Here is a 16,012-nt window from a genome sequence, read left to right as displayed (position 1 = left end):
TGTTCTTCTTGGGGGGATCGCATCTATCGCCCCTCTCTGGATCCGCCATTGGATTGACCCTGGTCCGATCAAAGACACATGGGGGGACTACCCTCATCTGACCGATGTCGTTTGGAATTACTTTATGACCAAATGAAAGTAGAGTGTATACCCTCGTTAAGTAAGTCAACTGAAGTAACCAATCACGTTCATCGGAAAGAGGAGTCTAAACGATAAGAGACATTCAGTGGCTATTGCTAAAAGTTTGAATTAGAACCAGGGGAAAATATATATCGTCGTATTTCCTATCAAGCTTTTCCTTCTTTCTTCCACTTAAACTTGGGGTAACTAATACACGTTCATTGATTCCAGGAGACTGAGGGTTTGGAACAGAAGAAACAGTGCTTGCAAGAGGAGATCCACCAGCTGCAACAGGCGAAAGACGAGCTAGAGTTCATCTTGCAAGCCCACAGAGCCGTTTGTCGGATTCGTTCCGCGTCCCCGCCGGATGTGAAGCCGGTGATAAAACCGTCGGCGGGCCTTCCAGCCGAGGATCAATTCGCCGAGAACGATAACAGCCTGACGAAACAGGAGACAGCAGCAGCGAACGCGAACTTGAGACCGAACCGACCGAACTCGTTGCCGGTCGGGTTCGACAACAACAACCGACCGAATTCCTTGCCTATCTTCAACGAGCCGAAAGAGAGACCCGACACGTTGCCGTTCAAAACGGTCGAGACACCGGCGTTCATGAAACCGTCGCTGGACGTGGCCGGTATGCCGATCACCACGCCGACCAGCGGTATACCGTTCAATTTCGAATCCCTGATGGAAGGTGGCACCGGTCTGACGCCAGTCTCCACGCCAATGATACCGTCCTGCTCGACGCAGCAGAGGAACAACCTGTCCGCGGTTGATCTGAGCTCACCGGACGCAAATCCACCGAAGCTCGTGAGCTTGTGACGCCAGGCAGACCTCGAGTACGGATCGAACGAGGACGATCCGGAATGAATGGGGTCGTGTTTCACTTGCTACAAATATTACTTTTTTTTGCGGACGAATCGTAGAATGTACAGGAGGAGGGAGGAGGAACCATGACGCGAAAGGAAGCTTGACGAAGTTCTTTTCTACATCACCAGAGAGAGAAAGAGACAGTTGCCATACCGTCGTCGACCACTGAGAAGAATATAAATTGATCTTTGTCGGGCAGTATTAAAACGAGGAGAAAGAGGAGGAGGATACCTCGCTCCGCATCCTTTTGCAACGAATAATCTGTCTTTTCTCCAATTATTCCGCGTTCCCCCGTTAGACCGAGCGCCGATCCACGTATTCTCCGTTGGACACCGGGAAACGCCGCGAGTGCCCGGATGCATTTCTCCGACAATTGGAAACGTGTTTCACAATACACACACGCGAGACACTTCGTCGACAGTGAAGCTTTTTGACTCGTTTGTAAAAGCGGAAACGAACAAGTACGATGCAATAAAAGTGATGTCGTTGCACTCTGTTCTATTTTATTGTATATTCGACGGACATGTTTTTGTAACGATCACTCAGTACCCGGACGGGTTACCATTGTCACGAGATTTTGTGGTAAACGTTCGCGTTCGATCCGTGTTTTCATGAAAATTCAGTATTGTACGCCTGTAAAACGTGTGAACCCGTCGAGGCAAGCTCTCTGGTTTGTGCTTTACTACGACCACAACAGCGGAGGAGGAAACCTTTCTGATTCGTTTTTGAGGCTGAAAAAGAGGGGGAGTTCTCTTGTGTCTGCGTATTAGGCGGCGTGAATCAGTAGCCGGAAAATACATTCGAGGAGCGAAGTATTTTTTCTTTTACAGCTTGAGGGGGTAATGCTAGTGTCAAATATGTAAAAAAAAAAAACCGCCGATTGGTATGAAAAGAAAAAAAATTTCAACCAGATTATCGAATTACAGTATCTGAGAATGTAATGAAATTTACGTAACTAGGTTTACTAAAATAAGTTAAACTAAATTTATATAAATTATAGATACAAAACTGCATACCGATATCTCCAGTAGTTTTTCCGCAACGAAATTCCGAAGCTTTCGGTTTTTCTTACCCCCTCTGGCAAATAGTCGCGGACGATAACGGTTATCAGCGCGCGCAAGTGATATGTATTTGTATTTAAACTCGTAACGTTTCACGCAAACAAATTAGGATGTAACGACGAGCATATAATAAGATTGTCATTTTATTCGTTTTTTTCTGGTTCTTTTTCTTTTTTAAGAAATCGAGTTAGGTGAACACTTTTTTATACTACTACGATAATTAACTGATTCTTTCCGAACCTTATGCCTGAAATTCGTTAGAATTCGTCGAATAATCATGTTTTCAAAACCTTACGTAGAATAAGAATTGTCGTCTTTGAATTGCGCCTGATTATCTTAATCGTGAAACGTCGCACAATTCAAAGGTAAACCATTCAAGCGGTTTAGCGGTGACGAGACACACACATACACATACACACATACACACACACATAGACACAGGGTACTCCTAAATTATTTGTCGTTATTAACTAGTGAAGTTTGCTCACCTAATTTAGAAAGACCCTGTGCGTTATATATACGTTTCACCGAAGACGAATCCTATCCAGCGTTCGTTCTGCCTTTTTCGGACTCTCGTCCGAAGCCGTGTCTTATGCAATACTACGAGAAGATTTCTGTGCAACTGAACGTGTTTGCAAGGTCTCATCCCATTTTTTTAACATTTATTCCCTCCATACATATAATATATACGCATACATATATTTTACGATGTATGACAATTTTTGCATGATCTTAAGCAATATTAATATATTTATACGCAACCGTCGGTTGCGAGGCTGGTCGACGTGTTTTCGACGCGGAACTAGTTTTTATTTTCTCAATTCCGATTCAGCTGGTCGCCGCGGGGTATGCTCCGATGTCTCGGCCAGGCCCGCAATCGACGCTCGCACAACCGACGATCGTATAAGAAAAATAAAATTATAACGCACCACTGATAATGCTGCAATATATTTTCATTAGTTTGAACGAATAAAATGAAACTGAACATGTAAACTCTTCAGGGGGGGACAATTACGACGTGCTTCGGTCGTATGAATCGTGTTACTCCCGGCTTAGGTGTATTGTGTACGGTTGCCTTCGTGGGAACGGTGCCCCATGTGGAGCAGCGTTCAGTGATACGTGCAAATAATTTTTACGTTAGAACAAGACGAATTTACATCTTTGTAAAGTTGAAACTGCTGATTTCTTAATACAAAAGAATTTCGAAAAGGAGAAATGACAATTGAGACGTTTACGAGAACAACACTCTTTCTCTCACCTTTATTATCGTTTAATAATCTCACTTTAACAAAATCCTGTAATCCTCTTAATGGTTTCCGCTTCGTTGCTTGGATCGATATGTCGATAATGACCGAACTCCAACGTGAATGATGCATGTCCCGATGAAATTCTCCTCAGTATCGTTGAGTATCCCAATAGTTCCGCCAATGGAACCAAACACCTGACCACCTGTTTACATAAATATCCATTTAAGTGATATTCAGCGAACCGTCGAATGCGAGTAATTGAGAATAATAATATACAAAAGAAGATGAGGTGTTAGGAAGGTTTAACTACCTTGCTCGAACCACGTGCATCGATATCTTGTATCTCCGCCCGTCTCTTCGAAAGGTCCGACATAACAATGGTTGAATAATCTTCAGACACCACGACCTCCAGCTGCATTATTGGCTCCAGCAACACAACTGTGCCTTTCTGCATTAGCTGAACACGGATAATAAAGGCATATTACAAATTCAGAACCCAAAGAAGCCTTTAGCGTTAAGTAAAAAAGAATTCGCGAAATACAGAAACACCGATGTTCGATCGTCCAAGGCCAACAAGGAGTCACCCTCAATATAGTTTTTAATCGGCAACATCTAATACTTGGGGATTATTCGATAGTATCTTTAATTCTTCTCCGAAATTGATAACTAGATTACAGATACTTATGCATTTACAGCAGAGACCGATCGCGAAGCCACATTAACTAAAAAAACTACATCTAAAGCTACATCTCGATTTCATTTCCGTTCTTGTAGTAAATTAACTACTAGAAAAATGATATTCGTACGAAAATGCGCCAGTCTATGGGCACGGATCAGCCTGTGTTGAAAGAAGAAAATCGATCGATAGCATTCAGTTTCGAATGAACCGATCCTCGTATCGAAGTTCGCCGCGTTTTCCGGCAACGACACGCAGTCGTCAAATAAACAAGCGAACGGAAAGATGTAAATCCTAAAGTGCAGATCCGCGTAAATGTTTCCTAGTTTTCGTCAAATAATTTCGTAGTTTAATGGTGGCCGGGTACATCTCCCTACTATACAGTATCAGCGAGAAGCCGTTAGAGTACTGGAGTAAACAGCACTCGCAGTCTGGTCGTATCCGGAAAATCCTCGATTCGGATTTGCTGGAAAATGTACGTGCATCGGAGGTGAACGTCAAACCGACGTGTTTTCCGTACGAACTGGTTCGAAGCGGTTAGAATTAATTAGAGTCGTAAATGGTTGGCAGGTTATCGAAATACAGGACTTCGAGCAACCGCATGATTATGGAACCTCTATCCTTTGTCCGTCCGATTCGTCGCAGTTTCTGAATATCGAATTACCAATCCTGGTTGTGGTTATAAAGAATCTGAACTTACATTGTCGATTGCAAGTGCAAGTAAGCATGAACGCTGGCTTTTAGTTAGTCAGAAAATCTCTGTAGTGACCAGTGTGGAACACTATTCGAGTAATTTGTTTTTTTGAATAGGGAATCATCGTAACTTATAGACGATATGTTGGACCATAGGAGTAATTTACCATATATCATGACCTATTTAACATTTCGACCATCTTACCTTAACCTACTACCATTTTCGTCTAATTAACCTTGTATATCTACCAGAATCATCTTCAAAGAGGACTTCCGAGTTCACAACTTAAAATGTATCGATAAGAAGACTCTGCTATCGATAGCGCTGTTCACTTTCAAGAGTCTACTGATGATTTCAGTATAGAAATTATGGAACGTTCTTAGGTCCAACATGCGTACTAAGAGTTAACATGGTCCTCGACAATAAATAATCTACTGAAATTAATGAGCGTGTCACTTCGGTCGGATCACAGGTGGTGGACACGCAAAATTGTTTGCATCACTTTCAATTCACTAACGCAGAGTCCGATAAGTACAACGCTAGAGGTGTGATATGTCGCGTGAAGGTGAAACTCGAAACCGGATGGAACAAGCTGGAGCTGAATCTGTCGCAGTTAACCCAGACCGCGTTCAAGAGCATTTACGCTGCCACTCAGAGATTGCAGATATGTGGGAACTGTCGCCTGCGTAGGATCTATTTCATAGACAAGCACTACGAGCAACAAGAAGTTTGCCCCGAGCTCTACCATAGGTTCCTCGACGCTTACATGCTGAAGTGGGGTATACACAGCATCGACAAGTCGACCCAAACCAACGTCAAACGGACTAAAAGCAGAATAAGGGAGAACACTAATCAGAGGAACGGTTTGAAGCACCTTGGCGGCGACAATGCCAACTCAGAAGAGAGTAACAGCACGAAGGGTGCTAAACGCAAAATGATCAATGAGAACTTTCTGCGAAGCTTGCAGATGAAAAACGACATACTGATCAACGACTTCCTCGATAGACAGTCCGGCAAGTTGACACGGGTGGCAGAGTTTAAACAACAAGCCAAACTGAAGTGCTATGCTCTTCCATCGATAGAGAAGCAAGCCAGATACTTCGATCCGAATATGGTCTCACATGATGCTCTGAAGAAAATCGGTGTCCTCAGAACGGTCACCGACTCGTACATACCCACCGAGGACAAGCTAAAAGAAGACTACTCGGTAAGGGCTATACAGGAGAAATGGCAGCATAGATACTTCTTGCGACACGAGGACACGAACAGCAGCAACACATCTGAACAGAATAAAAGAACCATGTTGGACCGAAAACCCAAGTCTATGTCGGTTTTGTCAGAAATGAAAGCTGTTGGCGAAAATGAGAAGATTTTAGACTCGAAAAAGACAGTCGAGACGATCAAACAAGATGACAGTAGCACGATCGCGAAATAAATGTTAAAAATGTTTGTTTGCATATTACGTTTCAATATACCCTTTCGTATGATCTAAGAAACCTGAGTTACCTTTTTGATACTCTGAGCCATAGCAGCAGTAATAATTGTTGTTGTTGTACCAGGTTTACACTCGAACCAATGTAACTTAACACCCATGTTTATAACTGGGTAACTCAGTTTTGGTCCATGAAATTGAACAAATTTCGCACCAGCTTCAAGTGCTTTCAACATTTTTGGACGTATAGCAGAAATATTTTCTGCATATTCACGTGATCTGTCTAGTAGCAATGTTTGACTACCCTGATAATCGGGTATGAGTGATATTGTGACTGTAACAGAATAATTGTTTGTCCCTATTTTGAACTCAGGCGTGAAAGTATCTTTAACAGGATTTTTTATGGTTTCCCTGTAAGAAATTTGCAAAGGTCCTAAGTCAGCATCAATTTTGAATTCCGATCTGATTCTTTCTTTAATGATTTCTATATGCAATTCACCCATACCAGCAAGCACAGTCTGACCACTTTCACTGTCCTGAGTTACTCTCAAACTTGGATCTTCTCTTTCAAGTTGCTGAAGGGCAGACTCTAACGCTCCCTGAAAAGCAAGAGATGGTGCCTCTATGGAACAGAAGAAAACAGGCTCTAATATCCTCGAGGTTGAGGCAAAAAAATTTTCCACGTCTTCTGGACTGATGTTCTCCTGTGATTCCAGCTGCTTCCTGGCTCTGCTAGCTTCTGTTGCGTTTGTTGTTACTAAATCACCAGCCATAGTATTTTTCAATCCTGTAACTGCTACAATGTTACCATGACCAATCTTAGATATCTCTTCATAATCATCTGCACATCACTCTTTCATTTTTCTGCATGCTTCCAGTGTAAATTCTAAAAAAGGTGATAGGTCCTTTCTGTTTATCATGAACGATTTTAAATACTCTGGCAGACAAATGTTGGTTAAAAGAATGATAATATTTCATGTGTTTATTTTGATCAGGTGATGGCAGATACATGAGGATGCTGTCCATTAAAGGTTGTACTCCTACATTTTTGTAAGAACTGCCAACCAGTACAGGAACACCCTTCATACTTACGGTACTTCTGTATAAAGAATCAACTAACAATTGTGACGAAATTGTGTCCAAAGATTCTTGTTCGATGATAATATCTGCTAGTTTATCATCCATACTGGACAGTTTGTCAGTCAAGCTTCTACGCTTTTCTAGTGCCAATTCCCATAAACTTTTGTCCTCTTTTTCAGACAGTTTTAGTTTTGTATATTTAAAACCCATATCCTGTTGCGAAAACATCATTTTTTCTAAAGAGACCACATCCACTATACCTTTCAAAATCCCTTCAGCTTTGATAGGAAATTGTGTGGGCAACACCTCTACGTTTAACTTTGACTCAATAGACCTTAAGTTCATGTCAAGATTTCCATCTAGTCTGTCCATCTTGTTTATATAAATAATCCTAGGTATATTGTATTTGTCGGCTTGTCTACACACTGTTAATGTTTGAGCTTCTACACCAGCAGATCCGTCAAGTATAACGACTGCTCCATCTAACACTCTCAGAGTTTGCTCTACCTCCATGGTAAAGTCAATATGTCCTGGGGTATCTATTAAATTAATACGATGGTTCTTCCATTCAAACGTTACTGCTGCAGAAGTGATGGTTATGCCGCGTTCACGTTCTTGGTCCATGTAATCCGTCACCGTGTTTCCATGATGCACCTCCCCCATAGTCTTAATGAGACCAGAATAGAATAACATTCTTTCTGTGGTAGTTGTTTTGCCTGAAAAATCATTATTAAAACTTACTTTCAGAACAAATATGTCACACAACAATAGGTTACATTGAAAAATATATAAAAATTTAACAAACCAGCGTCGATGTGCGCCAAAATCCCGATATTACGAATCTTCGCGACATCGTGATTCCCATGTTCATCCTTCACAGCTGTAGAACGGCTGTTCGTGTATCGTTTCTGACGCTTACACCAAGTCGTTACTAACCTACGTTTCAACATGACTTCTAATCATGGACCTGATCAGTGATCAGATCCATGCTTCGAATCTAGTTAAAGTTAAAGATAGAGCACGTCAAAACAACAATGATGGTTGCATCTCGCACGTGATGGAATTCTTATTGGTCCATTTTGCGACGACCAGGGGCGTGTCGACTTGAAACGAACCTGAGCACATAACTCGACTTCTCCATTTCCAACATGACGCCTGCCAAACTCACTAGCGGGCAACATCGTGCAGCCGTGCAGCATGCGGGCATATGGCAGTGGTGGGTGAAATGTGTGAATGAGAGCGCGTATATATCATTTTCTTCCCACACAAATATGTCGTGAATCACGACTCGTGATTCGTGATGTGTTCGCAATCTCTCCACAGAAGTCCGACATTTATCGTATGTCCTCAAGAATGAAAATTTTGACGACAAATGTATGAAACTATTTCATATGAAGCATTGAACATCGTACGGAAGATTTACAAGTTACAGAAGAGGGAATTATTTTTATTGTTATAAGTCTGAATAATATTTAAGCCATGTTTTACTGAATTTATGCACATATTGTTACAAATGTATTGTAAACTCGTACATATATAAGTAGTACTTAAGGCAATTGTTGTGAAATTTATTCAAATACTATTGTAAATTGTGTACTTTCATTAGATTTTTCCAATAAAAAACAGTTAAGTGGTACGTATGTGTTGTTTATTAAGCCTATCACTACACTATCTCATATTTTCCCCTAAATGTCTCATAAATTCCCAAATTTTTCCGGCACTTTTCTGAGTCTAAGATGGCGGAAAAACGGCGGCGTCACAGAACCCCCGGAGGAGGCCCAGAGACCACGTGTGGTGAGATCATGGGGTCATAGAACCCCCGGAGGAGGCGCCTGATACCCCGTATGGAGAGCACGTGGGGTCATAGAGCCCCTGTAGAGGGCGTCAGAGACCCGTGTAGTGCAACGTGGGGTCACAGAGCCCCCGGAAGAGACGCCAGAGCCCACGCGTGGTGAAAAGTGGGGTCATAGAGCCCCCCGCGTGGTGAGAGCGTGGGGTCACAGTACCCCCACAGATGGCGCCAGAGACCCTGCGTGGTGAGAATGTGGGGTCATAGAACCCCCGCAGAGGGCGCCGGAGACCCCGTGTGGTGCAACGTGGGGCCACAGAACCCCCGCAGGGGGCACCAGAGACCCCGTGGGATGGAACGTGGGATCATAGAACCCCCGGAGCATGCACAAAAGTTTGGAAACGTGATCCTTTATCGTTGTTGCTCGTACAATTCTCGAGCTTGGTCTAATGTTGCTCGTGCAACTGTCGAAATCTGACTGACACTTAAAATCATGTTGAATACGTTTTTCTGTTTAAAGATCAAGCACTTACGATCGCAGTGAGCAAATTCACTCAAGATAAAAAAATTGCAATCACGGCCGTGAATGAAGTTGAATCACGACCGTGATCGTGATTCGGCGATCGCTGTGATAAATCACCGTTAGTGATTTTGCACGCCATCTCTAGTTATAACTTCAGAATACGCCGAATTATATTTAGTGACTTTTTTACAGAACATTACATATATCTAGTTTTAATGGTAGTTTCATCGTAATATGTATTAAATTTCTTCCACTTCCTCCTTGTTGATAGATCCCCAAGAGGTCCTGGTAATAGTCCTAAAAGAAAGACATAACAGATATATTTGTAATATTAATTGATCATTACTGCACCGAAATTATATACATGATAATTAACACATGAATATAAATTATATTGTAAAATAATAAATCCAACATAATATGACCAACTTCATATTTCATTTACATTTCATTCCAGTTTTTGTAGATTACTTTTAAAAAATGTAAATTTGCATAAAGATTCATAATCTAATCATTACTATTAAACCTCAATAAATGAATCATTTACCTGCTGCTTGGGCCATCAGAATCATTGTACTAATTCTTTTTTGCTGTATTTTACACAGACCAGTGATTCTTTGTGGCAATATACGACCATCAGACCTTATGAATTGGCTTAGTATAAGAACATCCTACAATAATATTTTCAAATTACTTAAGAGTATATCAAACTAAGGAGATTTAAGAAAGAGCTATAATCTATATGTGAAAATAAGTTCTTACTGTATGTTTGATGTCAATACCAGAAGAACATATAGTACAAGCTCCTTGTTTAGGCTTAAGTAATCGTTTCTCATTTTCATCTTCCTTTATAATCGCCTCAATTATTAACGTATTATCCACCTTCTTCTCGATAACTGAGAATAAAAGTAAGATGAACATTTTATACACACACATAAGTATATAAATTCATAATGTATAGGTTAGAAAAAGTAAAACTGTAATGAAGTTCAACTAATTTTTTAATTAGTATTTATAATTCACGTATTCCACTCACTTTCTTTCAAATATGTTGTAGCAGACAATGATACATTACGGTTCTGTCCCGGTATTTGTATGTTTTTACCAACGTTCTTCACGAACCTAACTAACGCCATTTTGATACTTACAACTCATATGTACATGTGTACGTTATACGCCAAAGCAATCATTATTTTGTACTATTAAAATATTGTATGATAAAAGGCTTATCGTAACGCGTTAATTATAATCATTAGAAGATGATAAATATTTTAGTAGTCTACATTTTCTAAAATGATTAAATAATATTTATTTATAACTAGCAATTCGTCAAATTTAATGTATAATTCACAATGGGCGGTAGAATATATTAATTTTTAGTTTTTTAGATTGGGATTTATGATTTGTTGAATCTATAAACATTTTGAAAGGATCTAGAAATCGATGAGACTTATATAGATAATTTCAATACGATGTTGGTTTTGATGAATATATTGTTAATATATTGTCAATTCATTTCAACGATTTTTAAATTTGAAGTTATTTTACTCTGAAGTTAGTAACGCTTGTGTCCTTTTGTATAGGGGTTCGTGGAAATAAGGTTACGTCTCTGTATTTATCCCCGCCATTAAATTCAAGTCTCTTCGTGACTAGCATTTGTCAAGTCGGCATAATCTTTCTCATAAGCAACTTTTAGTGAAGTTAAAAACTAACTTAAAGGTAAATATTCTTACTTCTTAAGGAATACATTGATTCTAAAAATGGATTTAATTCTGTGTGTCTAAGTGACAGTAATGTGAATATGGTGGTTTTGCTATGTCATTCCAGGCTAACCTCATTCTATTTAAGTTTGTAGTGATTATTTCGAACATTATTGAATAATTGCAATAAGAAAAAGATTATATGAATTTTAATTAATACGTACTACTTGCATACTCTGTATTAAAGTAATATCAAACCTATTTATGTATGCAATAGTGTATCATAACCTTAATATTTGTGTGCAAGTGTATATTATGTATCTGAAATATTACATAGCACATAAAATTGAATTCATAATATCCTGAAAGGTACCTCCATACTGTTGATTGTTTTAGTAAGGAGTAATTTTTAATTGTAAATGTATTTACATTTTTAGATGTTTTTAACACGTTCAGAATATGATCATGGCGTTAACACTTTCTCACCAGAAGGAAGATTATTCCAAGTTGAATATGCTATAGAAGCTATAAAGCTTGGTTCCACTGCCATTGGAATCGCAACATCTGAAGGTGTAGTGTTAGCTGTGGAGAAACGTATCACCTCCTCCTTAATGGAGCTAACAACAGTAGAGAAAATTGTAGAGATTGATAAGCATATTGGATGTGCTGCGTCTGGTTTAATAGCTGATTCTAGAACAATGATCGATCGTGCTAGAGCTGAATGTCAAAATCATTGGTTTGTTTACAATGAGAAAATGTCAGTGGAATCCACTGCACAAGCTGTTTCGAATTTAGCTATACGATTTGGAGATAGTGATGATGATGGTGGTGCTATGTCAAGACCATTTGGTGTAGCAATGTTATTTGCTGGTATTGATGAAAAAGGGCCTCAGTTGTACCATATGGATCCATCTGGCACTTTTGTTCAGTTTGATGCAAAAGCCATTGGTTCAGGAAGTGAAGGTGCGCAACATAACCTTCAAGAAGTATACCACAAGGTAAGCTGATTAGTGTGTGGAATATTTAATCAATATATGTGTGTAATTACTGTTACCAAAGCAGACAAAATAATTATACTTTAAGGATATTTTCTTATTTATATTTTGATAAATTAATGTCAATGTTTTGTAATTTTTACACGTGTTTCTGAAATACATTAGTTATACTGGTACTGAATAAATAACTTATACTTTTTAAATTTTATACTTTTATAAATTTAATGCAATGTAGGATATATCTTATTTCATTGTATGATTTCTTGTTTCAGTCTATGACGCTGAAAGAAGCAATTAAGGCTGCCTTAACAATATTGAAGCAGGTCATGGAAGAGAAACTGAACGATACTAATATAGAAGTAATGACAATGACACCAGAGAATTTATTTCATATGTTCGAAAAACCTGAATTACAGGAGGTGATTAAAGATATTGCTTAAACCTTATAGTGTTTAAAAACATGTTGAATGAATTGACATCAATGCATAAATTTATCTGCAACAGAAATCTGAATGCTCTACAATTGCAAATTATACATACATTTTTCACTTAAACAATATGTAATTTCTATACAATGAACAGTTTTATATTTTTATTTCTTTCTCAAAACAGAAATCGTAATAGTAAACAATGACTAACGTTGCTATTAATGAATCCTTTGTACCTATTCCTAGTTTTCATGTGTGTTTGTAACTTGTGTAACATATTACCATCTATTCCTTTTTCAATATTATCACATTGAATTCAATCATGTTTTTTGAAATGATACAGTAGTGTTGCACTTTTCGTAATCATATTGTTAATATGTGTAATCATTATCTTGTTTCAACGTTTAATTTAGTTAATCGATAATCTACCATCATCGAGGGAAGATTCATTAAGATCAAGATCCAATACCTCTGGTCCACTCCCACCTATATCCATTAGTGGGTGAAAAACACTGCAGAGAAGCCTCGCTTTATTAACATGTCTCATTCCTATCCTACAACTGTCTTTCCATCTTTATCAAGGTACACTTTAATAAAACATTTATTCACTTTGTAACTTATTTTTACATTTTCATTCTTATATTTTTCAAATTTACTCTTGCTCTTCTTATATTGTTGTCCCAAGCATTTAATCTTACGTACGCGTAAGCATTTCTACATCATATTATGCAATTATCATATGTTCATTGAGTTACTTTCCTTATATTTTCGTTTTTGTAAATTTTTAGATTGTTGTATATGCAGCGAGCGATTTCGTTGCATGCACAGTTTCTAACAATTTAGTAATACTAAAGTACCGCGAGATGGCACTTGTTGCATGTCTATTTAAATTTAAAACTTGACGTTTGCTGAAAAGACTTAATAACTGCTTCGGCAAATTGTCTTAATGGTGGTTCGTGAAAGAAAGTGGACAATCAACGTTCAATTTGAGTGGTTTTTTTTGTTGTAAATTTAAATTGGGTCATTTTTAATTGGTTCATTATAGAAACAGGAAAGTAGTGACATAATCACACTATACTATTATCTACCCAGATAGCACATGACGCCTTGAAGATGCCCATTTTACGGCTACTTTAGGTCTAAGTCTGTGCTATCTGGGTACTAAATAACTACTTATTACAATCCTTAATAAAAGTGTGTCTTATTATTGTACATGAAACACCATGTATATTTTGTTATATTGATTCTTCTTTCTACATCATCAACATTAATTTTGGTAAAAGTTACGTTTTTCCTAAGTAATCCCCAAGAAGTTTTCGCCGCCGCTCGTTTTTTTATTAGAAAGTTGATATCAAAAGAAATTTGCAACGTATACCAGTTACTTATTTGAGTATCGAAAGGCAACTGTCCCTAACCAACTCTGAATTACGTTTTTTCTGTGAACTTTCTGATGATGCTTCAGAGTTGATTAGAGACAGTTCAAGGAAAAAAGTAATTCAGAGTTGGTTAAAGACAGTTCAAGAAAAAAGGAGACATTCAGACTAGGTTAGAAACAGTTTAAGAAAAAGGTATCATTGTTCTCTTAATAACTCGTTTATAAACAATATTTGATAACTGAAATTTTCTGAAGGTCATTCAGGAGGGTAACCTTGGCAACTTATGTCAAGGTCATCGGATCTGCATCCCCTAAATGTAACTTTTACCTAAATTTATAATCGTTGTTAATATTTACAGATACAACCATTAAGACAAAAAAACTTTCAAAGTTTTAGACTGAGGCCTTAAAAGAATATTTGTTGTTTCCTAGGTGGAATTTTCTTTATATTACGGTGAATTTGTATTCTTTGCACCAACGAGACGCACGTACATTACTAAATGTTTTTGAAAAATGGAGTTAGAACAGTTAAGAACTCGGGCGACGATTTGTCGCCGAATTCAGTCATTTCATTCGCAACAACCTAGTTTATACAGATTTACATTTCCACGAACGTCCACGGTTATAGAGGGTGTCGAAAGTTTTTCCATTGAAACAAAGAGAAAACAACGAGAGTTCTCCGTCGATGCCGCCATTTTATATACAGTTGGGTGGGGGAAAAAAAAGGTTGGTCCCGTTGAAAAGGAGCACCGCCGATAGTGTAACGCCGATCCGCGGCCGCACGAGCTTCTGGACCGCGTCGTTGTCGGGTCGGCGTTCGAACGGAAACGAACGGGCGACGGATGGTTCGTTTTCGATTAAAAGCTCCCGGCCCCGTGAATGCCCGTATCCGAAATCAATAATTAATTTCGCCCCCTGTGGGGGTTTGGGGGGTGGAGGACGGGCTACGCGCCTGGGAACGGTCGCCGCACGGAAATTGTCGGGCACCAGCGCTCGGTTACTGCGATGCCCCGATAAAACGTCCCTTTTTATCCCGTTCTCTCAGCCGGCCAGATTATTGGATATTATTCCATTTCCAAGCGTTCAATCCCGCCACGATTCGCTCGCTCGGATACCCACGGGGACATCCTCTGTGCCGTTCGTCGATTGCCGCCACTTATATGGACCGTGTGCACACCTGTATTCGAACTCGATTTAAACGCGCGCGCTACGTCCGACGTGGGATATTGTTCACGTCGTTCGTTGTATGGAGAATTGAAACGTTTGACGGATACTTGAATTGGAAAACGGGTAAATGAACCTTGCAACTAGGGATAAACCGATACCGTCGAGGTATCGATACTTTTACTCATAACTTGTATCGAAAAAAAGTATCGATACAGTAAACTCACGTTAAAGTAGCGGTAGGAATGGCCCAGCTTACATGTATTATTCACACACGTGCGCGTACCCTACTATGGGTTGCAATCTGTAACCAAATTTCTGATCCAATTGGTGGATCGACCGAACTGTCACGAGATTTTCTGTGCCCATTGGTTCACGTTAAAGTAGCGTTTTCAGGAAAAACCGACCTCGAGAGCTCTGCACCGCTACTTTAACGTGAGTCTACTGTATATACTTAGTATCGCATCAAAAGTATCGATGCCCACTTGTATCGAAGGAAAATGAATATGAAGTTCTTTTTTTATTGGTATAATATATTTTAATTAGAGTTGAGCAGAATTTTATTCGAATAATACATAATAAAAAGCTGCAGTATCTAAGAGCGTCATCTTGTGCTTTAAACAGTTCATGAGATTGAATAATTGTTTCCCAGATGTGGACTCATTCAGGAAGAAGTATTATTTTGTTATAAAAATTAGACTATCCACGTTTGAACGATTAAAAATGACCAAGTACTTTTTTGTCTTATTCGTTATTCGAAACTTTTTATCTAGATAATGAATTTGCCCATCTCTGATTTTAACGAAGATATATTTTATTAACGAACATTTATTCACAAAGTAATATAACTGAACGACA

General features: G+C 38.9%; 4 protein-coding genes across 6 annotated transcripts in view; 2 read left to right on the top strand and 2 right to left on the bottom strand.

Annotated features, from left to right (window-relative positions):
• Positions 1 to 2,204, top strand: part of LOC107194981 (transcription factor kayak) — a 50,289-nt gene extending 48,085 nt beyond the window's left edge. For all 3 annotated transcript variants that reach the window (XM_015584711.1, XM_015584710.1, XM_015584712.1), the window contains exon 3: positions 352 to 2,204. In XM_015584711.1, the coding sequence (XP_015440197.1) occupies positions 352 to 942 (591 nt within the window). In that variant the 3' untranslated portion in view covers positions 943 to 2,204. The remainder of the gene's footprint in view (positions 1 to 351) is intronic.
• Positions 2,205 to 2,641: 437 nt separating this feature from the next.
• On the bottom strand, positions 2,642 to 8,163 carry LOC107194618 (ribosome-releasing factor 2, mitochondrial). The gene is given in 5 exon segments (XM_015584263.1): positions 2,642 to 3,500; positions 3,609 to 3,755; positions 6,175 to 6,945; positions 6,947 to 7,896; positions 7,986 to 8,163. Coding segments are annotated over 5 exon segments (2,178 nt in total). The 5' UTR covers positions 8,131 to 8,163; the 3' UTR covers positions 2,642 to 3,335.
• A 1,495-nt stretch (positions 8,164 to 9,658) lies between these two features.
• LOC107194924 (28S ribosomal protein S18a, mitochondrial) lies at positions 9,659 to 10,634 on the bottom strand. Its single transcript, XM_015584637.1, has 4 exons — positions 10,529 to 10,634; positions 10,255 to 10,388; positions 10,040 to 10,163; positions 9,659 to 9,789 (listed from the first exon to the last, which is right to left on the bottom strand). The coding sequence occupies exons 1-4, from the start codon at positions 10,626 to 10,628 to the stop codon at positions 9,689 to 9,691; spliced, it is 459 nt and encodes a 152-aa protein (XP_015440123.1). The 5' UTR covers positions 10,629 to 10,634; the 3' UTR covers positions 9,659 to 9,688.
• A 501-nt stretch (positions 10,635 to 11,135) lies between these two features.
• Positions 11,136 to 12,736, top strand: LOC107194867 (proteasome subunit alpha type-5). The gene is made up of 3 exons (XM_015584575.1): positions 11,136 to 11,211; positions 11,630 to 12,190; positions 12,460 to 12,736. Exons 2-3 carry the CDS (start codon positions 11,630 to 11,632, stop codon positions 12,625 to 12,627), a joined length of 729 nt encoding a protein of 242 aa, XP_015440061.1. The 5' UTR covers positions 11,136 to 11,211; the 3' UTR covers positions 12,628 to 12,736.
• Positions 12,737 to 16,012: the final 3,276 nt, after the last annotated feature.

The sequence above is a fragment of the Dufourea novaeangliae genome, unplaced genomic scaffold (genome assembly GCF_001272555.1).
Source record: "Dufourea novaeangliae isolate 0120121106 unplaced genomic scaffold, ASM127255v1 scaffold8, whole genome shotgun sequence".
NCBI classification, from domain to species: domain Eukaryota; kingdom Metazoa; phylum Arthropoda; class Insecta; order Hymenoptera; family Halictidae; genus Dufourea; species Dufourea novaeangliae.
Note: the sequence above shows the minus strand (reverse complement) of the source record. Positions and strands in the feature narration are given on the sequence as shown.